This window comes from Buteo buteo, chromosome 11 (genome assembly GCF_964188355.1).
Source record: "Buteo buteo chromosome 11, bButBut1.hap1.1, whole genome shotgun sequence".
In the NCBI taxonomy this organism is placed as follows: domain Eukaryota; kingdom Metazoa; phylum Chordata; class Aves; order Accipitriformes; family Accipitridae; genus Buteo; species Buteo buteo.
The window spans coordinates 22736804-22756677 of record NC_134181.1 but is presented as its reverse complement, the minus strand read 5'-3'; the positions used below and the strand labels follow the sequence as shown (position 1 = coordinate 22756677).

Below are 19874 nucleotides of genomic sequence, written 5' to 3'. Positions count from 1 at the left end.
TTGGTGAGTAGACTATGGCCCTTATGAGAGGTAAGCGTGCTGGGTGTGGATTTGGATGGTGTTAGACTCAGACCCGCTGTAGCAGGCATTATTGAGGGTGTAATCACCTGCACAAGCAATTGCACTGCACAGACTTGCCCGCTCCTGCTGCTATCTGCAAGCAGCATCCAGAACAGAGTTCCCATTAGAAACCAACAAGACTGGAGTTTCCTCTTTTCCTTCCAGGCTCCTTGGGAAGGAGACAACAGACACAAGCAGAGAAGGCTGCACCACAAGGAATGGTGGGAATGGCTGCAGGCCAGCACTGAGCTGGGGGAGGTGAGCAGCAAGCGACCTTTGGAAAGGGCTAACTGATGGCAACCAAGGCCAGGAAGGACAGCAGCACAGACGTGCTCATGGCTCAGGAACCACAGCCTGGGGCCAGAAGGGGTGCTCTGGGGGAGAGATGAGACCAAGCTATAAGATCCCAATGCTGTGGAGGCACCTGGGGACCATTCAGGTTGGAGAGGACCTGGGAGGACTCTACTCCAAGCCCCCTCAGGAGGAGCAAGGTCAGCAATGACTTCAGATCAGGCTTCCCAGGGCTTGAACCAGACCTCAAAAACCTCTAGGGACGCTGCAGTCTCCTTGGACCCCCGTTTCAATGCTTTACTGTCCTTACACTGAATTTTTGTCAGTGTGGCACCTCCCCTGTGTACATGGCCTTGGACTGCATGCCTGTACCCCATCAGGTCTCTGACTGCATGAGCAGAGTATGTTTGCCATGTAGCGAATACCCCTCCTCCCATCTCTTAGCCATGACCTTGTCCCCTCAGACCCATCAAAGGCCTTGCAGCCATTATGTCCCCCAGCAGGGAAGCCCACAGGGCTCTGGTCACCACTCCAGCAGCTCCCTCCCCTCCACATCCCCTTCTTGGCCTGAGCCTTTTACAGCCCCCTGCTACCTCCACATCAGCGGCCGAGGCCTCAGGCCCATCTGCAGGGAGCGGGGCTGTGCCAGGTGGGCCAAGGCCTCATGGTAGTGCAGTGTCACTGTGCCTATAGCGAGGAAGGGCAGTGAGGAGGGACTGGAGGGCCCTTACGGTCCCAGCCCCCTCGGTCCCCCCTCGATCCCGCCCCGCCCCGGAGCAGGCCTCCCATCCCACTCGCGCAGCAGGGCTGACACTTCTAAAATGGCGGCTCCGATCCCGGCTTCACCCGGGCCGCGTCACGTGGCCGCCGTGTCCCGTCATTGCATCAGCCGGCGGGCGGCCCACCCCCAAGGCCGGCCGAGGGGAGGGGGCGGGGCTGATCCAGAGCGACGGCCCCGGCAGCCAATCGAAAGCTGGCGCACGGCGTGGCGCCGGCGTCGGGAGGGGCGGGGCGGGGCGGGGCGGAGCGGAGCGGAGCGGGCGCTGCGGTGCGGCCGGCGGTGCGGAGTGAGGGGCGGCGGCGGCCGGGGAGGTAGGGTGTGCCGGGCTTCTGCTGGGGCCTGAGGCGTTGCTGGGGGTCACCGGCCTTGGGGGATTGCCTCCACGGCCCGGCCGCCTCCTCTGGCCCGGCTGGGTCCCGCGGACCGAGGGGAGGCGGCGTAGCAGGACAGGCGGCCGGGGCGGGCAGCGGTGAGGGGCGGGAGGGTGGCGGGGCCGCGGGGGGGGATGCCTGTCTGCCGGCCCTACGGCGGCTGTCCGCAGGTCTGCCGGGCACTCGCTCTGCCCTCGCCTCTCCTTGGGCTCTTGAGACCGGGTGGTGTCAGGGCAGAGGCCCTGCTCTGCCCTGGAGCCGCCGCTGCGCCGAGACCTCCCCTCCTCGAGTCCTTCCCTCCAGCGACTCGCTGGCCTTGGTCGTATGAGGAGTTATCGTCCCTCTGTGCCGCAGCAGGTTGCTGGGAGCTTGGCCTTCCAGAGAGCCGCATTGCGCTCCATTGGCAGGGGACAGCTTTAGGTACCCGTTAGGATGTACAGGAGGTGCTCGCCGCCAAACTGTCACCTGCCTCTGGTGTGTGTATCTTTTCTCTGGGAAGGTTTCCAGGCATCCCTGGAGTTACCCCTGCTTTGAGCGGGGGCGGTGGAGGAGGTGATATTCAGAGGTCATTTCCAAACTCAGCTGTTCTATGATTCTATGATGTAATCACCTTGAATGATTTTAGGACTTGGCAATCCCCCCTGCCCCATGTCTCCAGCAAGGCAAACACAGCCCCTTACTAAGTTCAGTATCCAGGTGAACTTGGTATTTTAAAACCATGTGTTTTCAAGGAACACGTAACTTGAGGTAGAGCTCAAGAAATCAGAGAGGTTGGGGGAGAGGAAGTTTGGGGTTGGGCCAGCACTATTTGGGGCACAGTGATAGTTGAACTGAAGAGTCAGTGAGAGTACTTATCATTGTGGGGAGACCTTTTCAGGAGATGGAGGCAATGATCCTGATGTTATTGCTTGAGCTGACAACATGCAAGAGCCTTGTTTCTTGTTTCTTCAGACCGCACCAAGGCCTTGCTGCTTTCCCTTCCGCTTGCTTTGGACAGCTGTGATTTGCAGCTTCACAATGGAAGCTATGCTAACAGCTAGCCAGATCCGGCAACGGTTTATTGACTTCTTCAAGGAAAACAAGCATACCTATGTGCACTCATCTTCTACAATCCCCCTTGATGACCCCACGCTGCTCTTTGCCAATGCTGGTATGAATCAGGTAGGATTCTCACTCTGGTACTGCAGTCCTTATGAACATATCCTGTAGCAGTTGAAACCTGTGAAGCTCTTTGCAGAGCTGTTTGTGTGGAAAATTATTGTTGTTTTCTCAGTCTTCCTTCTGGTCACAAAGAGGTGGTTGGTGTGTCTGCTGGAGACTTCTCTGCTCTTGCAAAATTGGCAAGAGCACTGGAAGAGGTTCCCATGTCTGCTGGGCTGACTGTGCAGCTACAGGAGCACTGCCAGTCTCCCTTCCTTGACCCTTTGTACCACAGCTAGGTTGTTTGGTTGGGGTTTTTTTTGTCAGCTGGGAACCTGGCTACTTTCAGTCCCTTTGGAAGTCCTGGGGTTTGGTGGGCTCCAGGAACACATGTGTGTGGGGGAGTGCTAAGTTATAGGCAGTGCTGCAGCCTCCTCACAGGCAGGAGACAGCAGGCTTCTTGTTTCTGAAAGCTGCCTCAGGTACATCCAGGCTAGCAGTATTGTGATGTAGATGACACTTACTGCCTTGCTGTTGCTTGCAACATTTGAAAACAGGCTCCCAGTGCTTTTCTTGATTGCTCTTTTTTCTTTCCTCTCAGTTCAAACCAATCTTCCTCAATACTATTGACCCCTCGCACCCACTTGCTAAACTGAACAGAGCTACCAACACTCAGAAGTGCATCCGAGCAGGGGGCAAGCACAATGACCTGGATGACGTCGGAAAAGATGTCTACCACCACACCTTCTTTGAGATGTTGGGGTCCTGGTCCTTTGGGGATTATTTCAAGGTAAAACAGGCTAGGTGTAGCTCTGAATCTCTTGCATAGTTACCTGTCTCTGTGAACTCAGCAGAGCAATTGCCAAGAGGAAAGAGAATATCTTGGCACAGAGTGGTTCCTAAGGTGCATGTGGCTCCTTTGGAATAAATGAGCTTGGAAGCTGCCCTGACCCTGTAGAATGTTTTGAGATTAACTACCTAAGGTTAAAGCTGATTATATTAACTCTGCCAGTTTGGAGTCTTCAGGCAGAGGTTTTAGTGGCTGTCCTGGAGCTGTGGGGAGTTGCATATGCTGTGCAACTATGATGGACCTTCAAACAGGAGTGATCATAAAATAATGATGTCTTTTCACAAGCTTCTTGATAGGGTGGTATTCAAAGTCAGAAAGAGCATGTTAAGAATACACAATAACAGCAGAATTAAAAGGCTTTTTGGGGACAGTGAACATGCTAAGAGTTACCTTGGCTGGATCTGGAAAGCCATCTGAGATGTTTCCTGTGCCCTGTTAACTGCCTATATTAATTTGCCTCTTTCTTACATCAGAAGTCTGAAAGTTTTTGGCTGTTTAGCTACCGTTACCTACAGCAGCCAGTACTTTGTATGTTGAAGAGAAACTCTCTTTGCATTCACTTGCCGACCTCATCTTTCTTTCTGCAGGAACTTGCTTGTAAACTGGCACTGGACCTTCTCACCAAGGAGTTTGGCATCCCTGCTGAAAGACTCTATGTCACTTACTTTGGTGGAAATGAGGCTGCAGGATTGCAACCGGACCTGGAGTGCAAGCAGATATGGTTGAATTTGGGGTAAGGCCTTTAACTGAGGAAGGGGCATGTTTTGATGAGCAGTAGTCACTCAGAGAAAAATGGCATGTATTATGTGGCAGAGCATATATAACAGGGGGTTTTAACAAAATTGAAGTGTCACAAAGAACGTTTGCAGGGTGGTGGGGCTGCAAAACCAAAGGGAAGTACTGGTATTAGATAGAAGATACTGAGAGCTTTTGTTTCAAAATTTGAAGTGCTCTGCTGGATCAGATCAATGGTCTCTCCAGCCCAGTGTGCTGCCTCTGTCAGCAGTTGAGAAGATGCCGTTCAAGCAAAGCAGGCATGCCTGACTGTGGCCTGCACTCTGTTTACATCTTCCCCTCCCAGCATCCACAGTCACTGGATTAAGTATGTTAGAGGGTCATCCATCTATTCCCCTTAGCCTCTCTTTGGGGCCCTGCTCCTTCAGAGTACTTCTGATTCTGTTTTGAATCTCTTGGTTTTTTCTAAATCTCAGTCATAGTATCCCACCCAGCCTTGTCCTCTCCAAATTGAACAGTCCTACTCTTTTCTATGCTCTCTTCCTAAGGCAGCTGTTCCACCCCTAGGTAGTTTTAGTCGCCCTTCTCTATACATTTGCTACTTCTACCTCACCTTTGAGATGAGGAAGCAAGAACCGCACTGAACACTCCAGCTGTTGGTGGGCCAAAGCTTGTTGTAACAGTGAAACAGTGCCTTTGGTTTTGTGGCTGTAGTCCCCTCTGAAATGTGCCACTGACCCCGTGACACACCTGTACACTGTGGGGCCAAAGCTGCCTCACGTGTATTAAAGCTGGAGATCCACCTGTCTTGCTGGTGGCTTTGCTGAGGTGTTGTGTAGGCCTTTGCTTCCACCTGGGACAAGCGCCAGGCACCAGTGTTCACTCGATTCTCAGCAGGGATCCTGAGAATTGGGCTCTTGCATTGGTCTGTCTCAAGACTCTGACAATTCATCTGCTTATCCAGGGAATTAGTGAGCTGAGGTTTCTCTGGTATAGCCCTTAGTTTGGGGAATTCTTGCCTTGCTGTTAGTCTCTATTGTTCAGTAAGAGTTCCTTGTTACAGGCTGGCTGAGGGCAGGATTCTGCCTGGCAATATGAAGGATAACTTCTGGGAAATGGGAGACACGGGTCCCTGTGGCCCTTGCAGCGAGATCCACTATGACCGGATTGGGGACAGAGATGCTTCCCACCTGGTCAATCAGGATGACCCCAACGTCCTAGAGATCTGGAACCTGGTGTTCATACAGTTCAACAGGTGAGCAAGACCTGCTTCCCTCCCCAGGCTGCTGCAGCTCAGCATGAGGGATTGCTCAGACTGTGCACTTCTAACTGCCCCTGGCTTGCTCGCCATTCCCTCTTGTCCAGGAGCAGTGCACTTTGTGATGCTCTGTCCCCTGACCCACCTGTACAGAAGAGGTTGGTCACACTGGCTTTTGGGACAGACTGGAAATATTTTCTCAGTTCATCTGCCAGGAGTTCAGTAGGGAATAAGTGCCATCCCACTCTGGGTCTGAGTTGTCATTGAGGGTCTTGTTAACTATACTTTATCAAAGTTGTCCTTTTTGGGGCTTGCATATGGGCCTGTGTCATAAATGTGATGGAACAAAATCTCATGGATATGAGGAGAGAGATGGGGTTGCCCCTGCTGAGATGGGGTTGCCCCTGCAGAGCCTCCATCCATAACAGCTTATCTTTCTTTTTGTGGCTGGGCAGAGAAGCTGATGGGACACTGAAACCTCTTCCTAAGAAAAGTATTGATACTGGGATGGGCCTGGAGAGGCTGGTCTCTGTGCTGCAGAACAAGATGTCCAACTATGACACTGACCTTTTCCTTCCTTACTTTGAAGCTATCCAAAAGGTATGAATTGGGGAGTCTGGGTCTGGGCCTGACCCAGCTGCATCCATTCCCTGAATCCCTGGGGAGATGTGTGGGGCTGGTCGGAGGGTGATTATGTCTGCCGGTCACTGCTTTCCTGCTGCTGTGAGCCCCAAGGGTTTGTACTTTGCTGGGGGCAGGGAACGCAGGCTGGCACAGTAATTGCTGCCTTGGGGCACATTTCCAAGGAAAAACATGGGACAGTGAGCAGTGCAGCTTTCACAGGTGTTTCTGTGAACTGTCCTGATGGTGCACTCCTTGGCCCTCTCCGAGTGGTAGATGCTCTGCAGTCCCATATGGCCAACTGCCATCTTTTTGCTGTGTAGTAGAGAGCATGTGGTGCTGCTAACAGAGAATCAGAGTTTGTCCTTCAGTCTCCCACCTGGAACGTGCTGATCTGTAGAAAATCCCCTGAGAGAGGAGGTTTTTGCCATAAACCATGACAGTCACTTGCAGAACCAGTGTACTGTTGCTGCATCTTCCTGGGTGGGGACCACATTACCAGTGCTGGGAACTCCATGTGCAAGTCCAAGTGGGTTTTTTTGCTCCATGGAAGAGGCAGAGCTCCCTGGCTGCAGATTGAGCTGGAAATATTGCAGGGAGAAGAGCCCAGGCTGCTGCCGCCTCTGAGGAATGAGGTGCAGAGCTCCAGAGTTGGAATTACAGGGCTGCCTTTCTTCGATGTTAAAGCCACTGGCTAGACACAGCCCATGTGTCTGTGTCTGCCTCCCTGCAGTGTGCTGGGAGCCTGGCTGTAGGGACTGTACCATGGTGTGAGGTTTGCATGTGCAAGCACTGCTTTGTTAGAGCAGTACCTTTCCCTTGGATATGGATAAAAAGACCCTAAAAGAGGGAAGGTGGGACCATCTCCCATGTGCCAGAATTTGAGAAGTTTCTTGGCTGGGCAGCTTCTGCCAGGCCAGAGTCCTTGAGCCAGTGTGCAAAACAGGTGATTTCCCTACACTCTGTCCCTCTCACGCCCTCTTCTGTCCTGGGTTCTTAATGTTGGGATAAATTGGCTCTTCTTCTCTCTGGTCTTGGAGGTCCTTTGGCTCTGGAAATGCAGGCCGTGGCACCATGCAGAGCCTCACAGCTCTCCATCTTCCCTGGCTTCACCGAGTCACCTCTTTCCAAGACTAGTGTGCCTCCTCTGTGGCCACGGGCAATGGGATGGGATTGGCTTCTGAGGCACTTCCCTGTTGTTCTGCCATGTTGCCGGACCCTACTGTCTGTAATCATCCCCTTTGCCCACTGCCTTCTCCTCTCTGCACAGGGCACGGGTGCCAGGCCGTACATGGGACAGGTTGGTGCTGAGGACGCCGACGGTATAGACATGGCCTACCGTGTGCTGGCTGACCATGCACGGACCATCACGCTGGCCCTTTCTGATGGGGGCAGACCTGACAACACTGGCAGAGGGTAAGAAGGGAGCTGCTGCAAGGCTGCTGCTCCCATTCTGTTTGGCACGGCTTCCCTGAGGGGACTGGGATCTCATGTGTCTCTGGGATGTCTTTGAATTTGTCATTAAAGCAGTGGATAGCAGACTGTTTGCTCAGTATATTTGACACTTGAATCCCTGTAGCAAGGTCTGCCCAAAAGGCCAAGACACACAGGTCTGAGGGTTCTTGTGAGTACCAGTCCTGCTGTGTCAGCCCCCACAAAGGATCACTGTGGGCAGACAGGCACAAAACCCTGCTTGATGCAGTGCTTCTGTCAAAAAAACAATGAAGCTTTGGCTGTGGGTGCTGTGCTGTGCTGTGGGTGCTGCTGGACTTGCAGAACTGACTCTTAAGCACACAGTGAGTCTTGTTCACGGAACTGGGGCCTAGCACCTCACGTCTGGCTTGCTGCTGCTGTGAGCAGCTACTTGAGAGAAAATGTGGGGAGAGAACCCTGTGCTCTTGGTCCTGGGAGGGGGTGCTTGTGGGTGGATGCTGGTGGATCCCCTGAGAACAACTCGGAGGTGTAACGTTTGCATGAGGGTCTCTGCTATTCCATAGGTATGTGCTGAGGCGGATTCTCCGGAGGGCTGTGCGCTACTCCCATGAGAAGCTCAATGCCCCCAAGGGTTTCTTTGCTACTCTGGTTGATGTGGTCGTGCAGTCACTGGTAAGTGCTTTCCCCGCTCCACTGTATCTGCTGAAGACTTCCTCTGCTGAGGTGTGCAGATCTCCATGCTGTAGGACTAATCCTCTTGGGTCTGCAGGGAGATGCCTTTCCTGAGCTGAAGAAAGACCCAGATATGGTGAAGGACATTATCAATGAAGAAGAGGATCAGTTCCTGAAAACGCTCAGTAGAGGACGTCGCATCCTGGACAGGAAGATCCAGAGCCTGGGTGACAGTAAAACCATCCCTGGTAAGGCTGTGACTTCTGTCTGGGTGCACCAAAAGACATTTATTATCTGGGACTAAGTTAGGGCTCAGCTGGGCTGGAAACTGAGGGATGGTGAAAGGTGTGGGGGAACAGAGTTGGAGTCAAAAGACCATTGGTCAGAGCTGGGCCCCACGGTTCTCCTCTGGCCTGTGTTCACTTGCTTGGGTTTCTAAGCTGCCCAGACACAATGTGATAGTGTGATCTCTGTGCTGTCAGAGAGGAGCCTTTTAGATGTTCATGTTCATCAGACCTGTTTGCTGTTGTGCTATAGTGTAGAGCCAGTTGGAGAGCAGGGAAAGGAGCAGTGTCTCACAGAACAGGAGCGCTGACTGCTCTGCTTTTTCTCTGAAGGTGATACTGCCTGGCTGCTGTATGATACCTACGGTTTTCCTGCGGATCTCACTGGGCTGATTGCAGAGGAGAAGGGCCTTGTTGTGGACATGGAGGGCTTTGAAGAAGAGCGGAAAAATGCGCAGGTAGATAACAGCTCCAGGGGGGCCTGGTCTACGAGTGGGCAGGGAGGATTCCCTTCCTTGTAGTTTGCAGTTATGAGTCCGCTCCTTTCTTACCAGGTCTGCTCATGCCCTGCATGCCCCAGTGCCCTGTGGGAAGGACCAGGGCACAGCACCGCAGTTGTGGGACACGTCTTTTCTGTGTAGCTGGAGCTGCTTTTGCTCACTAGCACTGTGAGGCCTGGGGCCTTGAGCTCAGCCTTCAGACAAGAGTTAGCAGAGTGCTGGGAGCACCTCCCCACTGTCCTGTTCTGGATAGGGAAGTTCGGGACTTCCCTGTCTGATGAGCAGTGTCCAGGCAGGCCTGCAGCTTGGATGCCTGTCCCAACATGCTTGCTGCAGCAGCAGGGTGTGGTATTGACCAGGTGGCTGGGTACTTGCCTTGCCCTTTCTGGGCTCAGGTTTGCTTTGTCTGCATGCCAGTAGCACTGGAACAGCCTGCTCTGAAGCCAGAAAAGATGGGAGCATTCCAGCTGCTGGCACACAGCTTCCCGGGGCAAAGCTCTAAATCAAGGAGCTCTCAGGCGTGTGTGAGGTGTGCAACTAGGCTGGCATGCATGGGACAGTGCTGAGGTGGGTTTTTTCAAACTTTGGTGCTTGTCATTGGCAGCTCAAATCCCAGGGCAAGGGTGCTGGAGGAGAGGACCTCCTCATGCTGGACATCTATGCCATTGAAGAGCTAAGGGCCCGAGGGCTGGAGGTGACCGATGACTCACCAAAATACAGCTACACTTCAGATCTGAGTGGTACCTACGGTATGAAAAAATCTTCTCAGAATCATCTTTTGCTGCCAAACCTTTCCTGCCATGTACCTCAGCAACATCCCCTCTGGGCTCACCTTTCCTGGGACGTGGGGGTGGGAGTGGAAACATGTGCAGGTGAGTAGCCTGCTTGTTACAAATTGAGCTGGGAAAGAGAAGGGCAGACTGTTGAAGGGCTGCTGTACTGTTCAGGTCTGTTGTTGCCAACTTAAGGGGATTCCTGTTCACTGCAGCTTTGTGTCTCCACACTCCTGCGTTTGTGTTTCTCAGCTGCTCCTTTGCCAGTGCTGCAGGAGACTGCAGTTTCTCCTTGGTCCGTTACAGGGTCCTTGGCTCACTTGCTCTGGCTCCTCTTGCTAATTCTTTGATATGGTGGAGATTCAGGAGGCCACAAGCTCATAGCCGTGTGTGCTACTGACTTTTACTGCATAGGTGTGGAAAGAAGTGACAGTCCCTGCCTTGGAGAGCACTGAATGAAATTCCCTCTTATCCAACTAACGGTTGTTCTAGTTCTTTCTCCTCACCCCCTGCAAATGTGGTAGCTGCCATGAGCTCCTGCAATAGCCGGGAGGTGTTGCTATGAAGTTCTGTTCCCATGTGGTGTCTGCAAGGTTTTCCTATTTTACTGACACTGCCTGTTGTCCTGGTGACAGATTTTGGGAGCCTCGTGGCCACAGTGAAAGCCATCCGTAGGGAGAAGAAGTTTGTGGAGGAGGTATCCACTGGTCAGGAGTGTGGGATAGTGCTGGACCGGACCTGCTTCTACGCTGAGCAGGGTGGGCAGATCTATGACGAGGGCTACATGGTCAAGGACGACGACGGCAGGGAGGATGTAAGTGGGCTTGAGAACCTTTTGCTAGACTCAGTCTGACCTGGGGCCTGGGCAGAGGAGGAGAGGGCCCAAACAAGCTCCAGCCATTTCCTGTCCATAGCAGGTATCAGGCATTGCACAGGTTTCCTTTTTGGGGTGCAGCATGGCATGGATGTGCTGGAGTCTTGTTCCCCTTGCTTCTTGGGGAACTGAACTCTGCTGCAGGATCAATCTGTCGCCAGAACGTGGGTGCTTGCAGTGGTGGTGCTGGGATTGCTGTGCAGAAGGACAGTGCTTTCAAGCCATGATGGGGAGCTGAGGTGGGGAGCTCTTTCAGCTCTGCAGTGCCCCATAACCAAGCCCCACCTTTATTCGCTTCTCTGCTTTGCAGCTCTGTGTGCTGTACCTGGGGACACTCATGTTTCTGCTATCACACACACCAGTCTGTCTCTCAGCTGAGACACTTCCAGTTGTGGCTCAGACCTCTGGCTGGACAGTCTGTCTCCCCGTGGCCTCTTGCCCTACTCACTAGGTGCATTTCCCTCTTTGTACAGAAAACAGAATTCACGGTGAAGAACGTGCAGGTCCGAGGAGGTTACGTGCTTCACATAGGAACTCTATATGGAAGCTTGAAAGTAGGAGATCAGGTCCACCTGTCTATTGATGAGGTAAGACATGGTGTAACATGTGGCCTCATCTCTTTTCTCTGGATTTTGTCTCGTTTCTTTTTATTGATGCTACTTTGGGGGCCTGGTGTTTGGGGCCTGCTCTCCCTGCAGCACACGATGCAGGCAAGCAATGTGGCCCTTCCAGTCTGGCTGACTCAAGGCCTCTTCTGCTTGGCTCCTGGCTTTCTCCTACCATGTGGTGGATAATGCCCAGCTGGCTCAGAGCCATGCTCGCTGGGTTTGGTTGATCAGCCGCAGAAACACATTTTGGGTCATGACTGGGAGGTAGAACATGTATGGTGCCCCACTGCATTTTGGATGAGAGCGGAGAGCCTGGGCTGCCTGCCCCACTCCAGATGTTGCGCCTGTGGGCTCAGCCTGCTGAGTGAGTGCTGGGTTGAGCCTAGTCGGCACAATGCATTTCCCTTCCCTATAGAGGCAGCACCTTTGGAGCAAGAGGGAAGGCTTCCATCTTGCAGTGCTTTCCCTGCTGAGGAGCAGAGATCAGTGTCTGTGACCTGGTCTGTCCCTGGTCTGTCTCCAGACAGGCCCAACAAGGGGACTGCCAGGGAAAAGCTGTGCACAAATTTGGTGGGGAGCATCCTGCTCCCTTAGCTGAGGCTCCAAGGCAGCAAGTGTGATAAGTTGTTTCTGGTCTCCTGAGCTAGTTTAGGTTTCTGTTGGAGCAGTGTGTTAACCTCCACTTCTGCTGCTAGAGGTGACCTTGGCTCTGCAGTGTGGGACCCTGTCTAACAGTGGCTTCCTCCACCAGACTAGGCGGAGGCCAGTCATGAGCAACCACACAGCCACCCACATCCTCAACTTTGCCCTGCGCTCGGTGTTGGGGGAAGCTGACCAGAGAGGGTCGCTGGTCGCACCAGACAGGCTGCGGTTTGACTTCACAGCCAAGGGAGCCTTGTCTACACAGGAAATCAAGAAAGTCGAAGGGATTGCCAACCAGATGATTGAGGAGGCAAAGGTGGGTATGGCTGCAAGGTTGGATATGCTTGGGGAAAAAAGTACCTTGAATCAAGCTTTTGGGTGATCTGGGATGCTGGGAGTTTGGCCCAGCGGGAGTCTTCTGAGCTGCTTATGTGGTACTATGCACAGATTTGCATCACCTCAGAGGATTTTGAGTGGGAAAACTCCATGTAGATTGCTCCGTTCATTGGTACCAAGCTCTGTCTAGGGCTGGAGTGTTTCCATGCCTGCTCTAGTGTCACATTAGCTACAAGAACCAAGAAGTTTGGCAGAGTAGTTTTGCAGGCCTGGCTGGATTTACAGTGTACGCTCAGATGCCCCAGTGATGCGTCCTCAATGGTGAGAGAGTTGCTCTGTCTGGTCCCAGCCATGTGTCAGAACAAACCCTGGAGGACCCTGTGATTAGAAATCATTTGAATGTATGGGAACGCACGGGGAGTCTGAGCAGGCAGTGGTATCAGGAATTTTGAAGATGGGGTGTCTGTCAATGACTTTGGGATCTCTGCAGTTCAACAAACCCCAGCTTAGGTGAGGCACAGAACTTCCTTTTAGGATCTTTCAGAGGAAGTCAGGATTCCCTATGAATGCTGGCCCTTAGTCACAGCTGACAGGACCAGCTCTTACCTGCATCCCTTTCCTGTGCTCTGCAGACTGTGTACGCCAAGGACTGCCCTCTCGCAGCAGCCAAAGCTATCCAAGGACTGCGAGCAGTTTTTGACGAGACCTACCCTGATCCTGTCCGTGTGGTCTCAATTGGCATCCCCGTAGAGGAGCTGCTGGCTGACCCCTCTGGCCCCGCAGGCTCTATTACTTCTATTGAGTTCTGTGGGGGGACGTGAGTATCTGGAGAGGCTGGGGAAGGCAGCAGGGTGGCTTGAAAAGGAGTCCCTGTGGAGCCCGAGCTCTGTTGTGAGTGCCATGGGCACAGCCAGGGCAGAGCTGGAGGTGGTGGTGATGATGTGCCTTTGTATTCCCAGTCCTGAGTCAAGCTGCGTTTAAAATCAGCCTTTGCAGGCAGGGAAACTGCCTGTATGCTCTCCCTGCCCACACACATAGTCTCTGACAGTGCTGGGAACATAGCCCTTGCCACCCTTTCCTTGCTCATTTGCTTTCAGCAGCTAGGTTGGGTTTTCTGCCTGTCCCCACACTTGCTGCATCTCCCTGGCAGGGTGGTTTTCTTGTTTCCATGCTGATTTTCTGCTGAGATGAGAGGTGGACTTCTGACTCTCTCTTGTGGGTCTTTCTGGGTTCTTTTCAAAGGCACTTGCAGAACTCCAGCCATGCTGGCCCCTTTGTGATTGTTTCAGAAGAAGCAATTGCTAAAGGCATCCGGAGGATAGTTGCGGTCACCGGGGCTGAAGCTCGGAAGGTAAGGGGAGGCAGGAGGGATCCTCTGTGAAATCCCACATATTAACCCTGTGCCAAGGTTCCTTTTGTTCAAATTTGCCCAGTATCTCTGTTGGGATACTCAGCACCAGGGAGAATGGCATGAGTGTCTGAGGGACTTGTGGAGAAGGATGCTGCTGTTAGCAAAGGCTGTGCTGGAGGCCCCTGGCTGTGCTACAGTCAGAGGAGAGAACAGGGAAGGGAAGAGGGGAGGTCTTGGCTGTAGCTGTTATGTTTGTGTGGCAGAAGGGCCTGGGGTGAGGTGGCTGCAGGGTTAGCTCAGGTTGCTTTGCAGAATGAGCTACAGATCTAGGCTCTCAGCAGCTGGCAAGATTGGCAGGAGAGTTGTGAAGTCTGAGAATCCAGTCCTCTGCTGCAGGAGGCAGGTGACTGGTCCTGGGCTAGCCTGGACTGGTGTTCCCTAGAGTGGGAGAAGAGGCTTTGTGAGGAAATGGCTTTCTCTTTTTGGAGGATCTTGGCATTCCTTCTGGCAAAGAAGACTCTGGAGGCCTGGCTGCCAGCATCACACCCTAGTTCTGGTCAAGTGCTGCCTGCTTTGGCTCTGCTGCTTCCCAAGGAGTTACTGAACTCCATCCTGGGGCTGCACCATTCCTCACCCCTTCTCATGGTGGTGGCCAAGAGCCCAGCATGCTAAGTCTCCCTGCCTGAGTTAACGCAGATTGTATTCTGATAGGCCCTCAGGAAAGTTGACAGCCTCAAGAAACTGTTGTCAGCCCTGGAGGCCAAGGTGAAGGTCCAGACAGCTCCCAACAAGGATGTGCAGAAGGAGATCACGGATCTCAGTGAGGTGAGGATGGTAGCAGTGCTCTGCCTTCCCAAAGTGAATGGGACCTTGATTGCCAGCACCGGGTGGTATTAATGAGGCCCCAGTTCAGCTTCCTGCTCCTGTCTGAACAGCCCTGTGTCCTGTGGGTCCTGCAGCGAGCACCTCATGTCTAGGGCTGTCAGGCACTGGGAGAGGAGGGGAGCTTACTGGGCGCTGCCAGTTGAGGCACTTAAGGTTCATGAGTGTGGTGCAGCATCTCCTGCCTCCTGCTGTGGTCACTGGTGCCTTTAACCCTCTCCACCTACTCCTCTTTTGCAGACACTGGCTACTGCTGTTATCCCGCAGTGGCAGAAAGATGAACTGAGAGAGGCTGTTAAAGCACTAAAGAAAGTTATGGATGACCTGGACCGAGCAAGCAAAGCCGACATCCAGAAACGGGTGAGCCCTGGGTGGGAATAAAGGACAGTGTGGGAGGGCTGCGGGGGGGGTCCCTTGGGAGGCTCCACTTGTGTCCAGTGTGGAAGGGAGATGAGCTGAGGGGGTGCCCCTCATGCTGTTCAGCTTTCCAACCTCTCCTGCTCCCTCCCAGGGCATGGCTACCTCCACGCCTGTTCCCTGGGTTGAAACGCTGGCAGCGTGTCTTGGCAGTTGGGGTGCTTCTGCCTTAATGGTGCCCCTGGGTGCAGGCTTCTTCTTCCTGGATGCCGTTGGATTTTCCTGGAGGAGGAATCACACACAGCACTCCTGCTGCTTTGCACGCCACACACCTGCCTGCCAACATGTTTTGTTCCTGGCTCCGCAGCATGAGGCTGCTCCTGGCTGGCTATGGGTGTGTTGGGGCACCTTGGGGGCCTCTGTAGCTGCAGGGAAGCTCTTCTGAGGTGGTTCTTGCATCCATATGCAATGTGTGTGCTCTGGCATCTGACCACTGTTGTCCTCAGGTGCTGGAGAAGACCAAGCAAGTCATTGAGAGTCACCCTAACCAGCCGTTGGTCATCATGGAAATGGAAAATGGAGCCTCAGCAAAGGTATGGGAAGGTCCTCAAGAACCTTCCTTGTGCCTGAGGAGCAGTTGGGTGGTCTCTGTTCACTTGGGGAGGTGGTGCTGTGTTACAGGGCTGTCTCTTTTGCCACCTGCCAGCCCTGAGCAGCGGCTAGTGAAGAGGGGGAGGACCACTGGCACACTCTGCATCCCACTGCCTGGACTAACAGATGGGTTTGCAGGGGTGGGTGGGGTCTTGACCATTTGCTGAGCTTCCAGACCTGGAAGTGGATAGGGACCCCAATAGGAATCACTTTGTGTCCCAGGTAAGGCTCATCCAGCAGCAGTCATGACACTAAAATGCAGACTTAAGGAACTCTGAACAGTAGCTCTGCCAAACTATGGTAGTCATGGTGCTTGTGGCCATGGCAGATCAGCTCTGGCAACAGTGTCCTGGGCTGAGTGTGTGGCCAGGGCCAGGCCAGAGAGCTGCTCCCCAGCTCCTGGGCGCAGTCTGCTGCAGCATGGTTCAGGTTCTTCTCTGGCCAGGGCTGAAACTGCTCCTTCCCTCCTCCACTCATGAGTTAAGTTTCTTTCCAAGCAATTTCTGTTGTGAATAAAAGCTCCCTTGTGCGTGCTGTGCCGCAGTGCTGAGCCCAGCAAGTGCCAGGAGTGCGGGCTGATCGTGCCTTGAGGTTGGACCACTCTGGTTTCAACGCCCTATTTAAATTTCCACTCTGGGAGTCTCGGAGCCGATCCTGCTTACAGATGCCTGCTCGTTCTATGTGGCCATCTCCATTGCCACGATGCCAGCGCTCCTGCTTACAGTGGGTGCCAATGCAGCATTCTCCCTGGCTGAAGGCTGCATCCCAGGGGATGGCAGTGCCAGCAGCCTGGGGAGCTGCGTATTCCCTGTGCAGCTGGAGCGGCATGGCTTTGCTCACTGGAGGGCCAGCTCCCAGAGCTCTGTGCTGTATCATGCTGTCTATGTGAGCAAAGGATGACTGTCTCCTTGGGAATAATGGGATGCATGGCAGTCTCCCTGGTTTCTCCAGCATGCCTGCTGTGTCTGATAACCCTTGCAGCTTCTCGCTGCATTTGAGTCCTCCTGGCTTGCTGCAGAACAGCTGCCCCCTCCTGCTGGGAGCTCACAGTGCGGGACAGAGCGTTTTCCCCTCCAGCCAGTACACTGGGGTAAAGGTTCACTTGCTTTGGGGCTAATTCTGCCAGTTCCTGCATAACTGAAGGTGGGGAAATAAAAGCAGCTCCTCACTCCTGCCTCCTTGCAGCCGTGAGGGGGGCACGACCAGGGCTTGTGTCCCCTGCCAAGGCTTCTGCACAGCCGGGAATGTGAATATTGCTCGTGTTTGGGAGGAGGAGTGCTGCAGGGTGCTGCCAGCTGGTTTAATGCAAGTCCAGATCCCTGAGGTCTCCGTGGGGGCTGGAGTGGGGCTAGTTGTGAGTGCGGGGAGGGTGTGCTGCAGTGACTTTGTCCTTCTACAGGCCCTGAACGAATCTCTAAAGCTCTTCAAGACTTACTCCCCCCAGACCGCCACCATGCTTTTCACTGTAGATAACGAAGCTGGCAGAATCACTTGCCTGTGTCAGGTACCCCAGGTAAGGCTGAGACTCTGCATCTGCCTTTCTCTGAGCCTTGGTGGAGGATCTGCAGCCTCCAGGCAGTAACCTACGCAGCCAAAACTCTTTTGGGTTGGCCAGAGCTGTGACTCTTGTGCTTCAGGTTATCATCAGGCTGCAGGCCAGGGGGGGAAGAGGCGTTGTGCTCTCCGGCTGGGAAGGGGGTAGAGCCAGGACTTAATGCAGTTGTAGGCATGGGGCGGGCAGGCTGCTCCTGGATTGCTGGCCTGGCGCTTCTCCAGGAGATGCCCCTGGAAGAGCTTCGTCCTGTTGTACTGTGCTTGTGGACCCTTTTCCCTTGCTGCCGACTGGACTGAGGTCGAGCTGCCTCTTTCTTTGTTTCTTTTCCCGCTCAGGAGACCGCAAATAAGGGCCTGAAGGCCAGCCAGTGGGTGCAAGAGGTGTCTGGCTTGATGGATGGCAAAGGCGGGGGGAAGGATGTCTCCGCGCAGGCGACGGGCAAGAACGTAGGCTGCCTGCAGGAGGCCCTGAAACTGGCCACGGACTTTGCCAGGCTCCGGCTGGGGGAGCTGAAAAACTGACGATGGATGGTGGTGGTGGGGGCGGGGGGGTCACCGGCACCCCTCTGCCCTCCTGCCCATCCCCTGCCTGCTGCTGAGCCGCCGCCCGCGTTTCCTATGAATAAAAGCTGCCTGTCCCGCCCGCTGCCGCCTCGGCTCTGCTTACGGGGGCGGGCCGGGCCGGGCTCCTCCTCCCGCTGCCTGCCGCCCTGCCCGTTTTCTCCCCCGGCCATGCCGCTGGATCACCGCCGCTTGCGGGGCCCGGAGGAGTCGCAGCCGCCGGAGCTGTGGGCGGCGGGGAGCGGGGCAGTGCCGGAGAAGGAAGAGGAGGAGGATGCGGCTCCGCAGGACCCCTGCGCCCTGCGGCCCCTCTTCGCCCGGGCCGGGCTGCTGAGCCAGGCGGAGGGCTCGGCCTACGTGGAGCTGGCCGGCGGAACCAAGGTCCTCTGCGCCGCGTGGGGCCCGCGGGAAGCGGCCGAGCCCGGCGCGGCGGCGGCGGCGGCGGCGGCGGGGGGGGGGCGGCTGCTCTGCGAGTTCTACCGGGCCCCCTTCGCCGGGCGCGGGGCGCGGCGGAGGCCGGGCTCGGCGGCGGAACGGGACGCGGAACGAGAAGCGGCGGCGGCTCTGCGGGAAGCGCTGGAGCCGGCCGTGCGGTTGGCTCGTTACCCGCGGGCTCGCCTGGCCGTCAGCGCCTTGCTGCTGCAGGACGGTGGTTCCGCCGTGGCCGCCGCCATCAGCGCCGCCGCCCTGGCCCTGGCCGACGCTGGCGTGGAGATGTACGACCTGGTGGTGGGTTGCGCCTTGTGCCGGTGCCCCGGTCCCGCAGCTGCGTGGATGCTGCAACCCGGGGAACCCGAAGAGCGCCGTGCCGTCGCCCGGCTCACCGTGGCTCTGCTGCCTGCTCTCAACCAGGTGTCGGCGGTGCTGGGCGGCGGGCAGGGCAGCCCTCCCGACGACTGGGCGCAGGCGCTACGCCTCGGCCTCGATGGCTGCCATCGGCTCTACCCTGTGCTGCGGCAGAGCCTGCTGCGGGCCTCCCGCCGCCGCCACGCCGCCGCCGCCGCCACCACCACTGCCTGAGCGCCGACGATGCCCGGGTGGCCGCTCTCTGGGGATGGGGTTGTCTCCCGGAGCGGCTCTCGGTGCTGCCAGAGACCCTGGAGCCTGCCTGATGCACGCTTCACGCTCCCAGAGAGCCCCTGAGCCAGCCCTTGAGCTGCCGGAGACCTCACCGGAGCCAGCCTGAGCCAGCCCTTGAGCTGCCAGAGACCCCCAGAGCCTGCCTGATCCATGCTTCACGCTCCCGGAGAGCCCCTGAAGCCAGCCTGAGCCAGCCTTCAAGCTCCCAGACACCCCCCAGAGCCAGCCTGAGCCAGCCCTTGAGCTGCCAGAGACCCCCCCAGAGATGCCCACACAGTTGGAGGCCCAAGAAACCTGCCCGAGGACACTGGAGCCTGCCTCCCCACCACTACCAGAGAGCCCCCACGCTGCCCAAGCACCCCGGAGCCTGCCTGAGGAGCCCCCGTGTCACAGGAGACCCCTCCCATGTGGCCCTGCAGGACCCAAGCCCCACGCACTGCCAGAGCCCCCCAAGAACAGCCTCCACCCTGCCTCAGCTGCCAGAACCTGCCTGCACCAGCCCCACACAGCTGGACCCTGCCTAAGACCTCCCTCCAAGCAGCTTGCCTGCACTTGGGGGACCCCACACCCCACCCCGGGGTGGCCCCAGCACCAGGGCTGAGACCTCCACCGGGCTGCCCACCACGACCATCCATGCAGGCAGGGTCCAGGCAGCACCAGGCAGGAACCATATCATGGCACAGACTGTGCAGCCCTTGGGACTCCTGCCCAGGCAGCGCTTCGCGGTGGCAGAGATATGTTTTGTTGGTTTTTTTTTATAATAAATCAGGTTTTTCTGGTGCCTTCTGCCTGCGTGGCTCTGCTGGGGCCTCTGCCAGCTGTGGGCAGAGGTGGAAGGATGCACTTGTGACTGGCTGCCAGGCATTGGGGTCACCCCCCTCTGCTCCTGCTGTCCTTCCTCAAGGGGTGCAGAGGGAGCTGGGTGCTGCCTTGGGGTCCAGTTATTCCTGGGGATGGAGAGGAGCTGGTCCTGTCTGCCCAGCAGCACCATGCCGGACTGGTAGGGAATATTCTGGGTAAAGGCACTGATTAATGTTTCCATTGAGAAACATGGCAGAGCTGCGCCCTCCTGCCTCTGGGTTGAGTTGTGGGGAAAGCAGCATCCTAGAAAGACCCCAGAGCCTAGGGCTGTGTCAGGCAGCACACAAAATTGGGTACAAATATTACACAGGTGCTTCAGATGGTTAAAAACTGCATCAGAGTCAAAT

General features: G+C 55.6%; 2 protein-coding genes across 2 annotated transcripts; both read left to right on the top strand.

Annotated features, from left to right (window-relative positions):
- Nucleotides 1-1367: 1367 nt before the first annotated feature.
- Nucleotides 1368-17668, top strand: AARS1 (alanyl-tRNA synthetase 1). Its single transcript, XM_075040461.1, has 21 exons — nucleotides 1368-1443; nucleotides 2455-2664; nucleotides 3245-3433; nucleotides 4081-4226; nucleotides 5292-5483; nucleotides 5942-6086; nucleotides 7378-7523; nucleotides 8105-8213; nucleotides 8311-8461; nucleotides 8831-8955; nucleotides 9602-9746; nucleotides 10406-10584; nucleotides 11118-11231; nucleotides 12004-12210; nucleotides 12863-13047; nucleotides 13473-13581; nucleotides 14293-14406; nucleotides 14704-14823; nucleotides 15327-15413; nucleotides 16871-16984; nucleotides 17362-17668. Exons 2-21 carry the CDS (start codon nucleotides 2521-2523, stop codon nucleotides 17545-17547), a joined length of 2907 nt encoding a protein of 968 aa, XP_074896562.1. The 5' UTR covers nucleotides 1368-1443; nucleotides 2455-2520; the 3' UTR covers nucleotides 17548-17668.
- Nucleotides 17554-19857, top strand: EXOSC6 (exosome component 6). Its single transcript, XM_075040462.1, has one exon. It carries the CDS (start codon nucleotides 17554-17556, stop codon nucleotides 18604-18606), a length of 1053 nt encoding a protein of 350 aa, XP_074896563.1. The 3' UTR covers nucleotides 18607-19857.
- The last annotated feature ends 17 nt before the right edge of the window (nucleotides 19858-19874 follow it).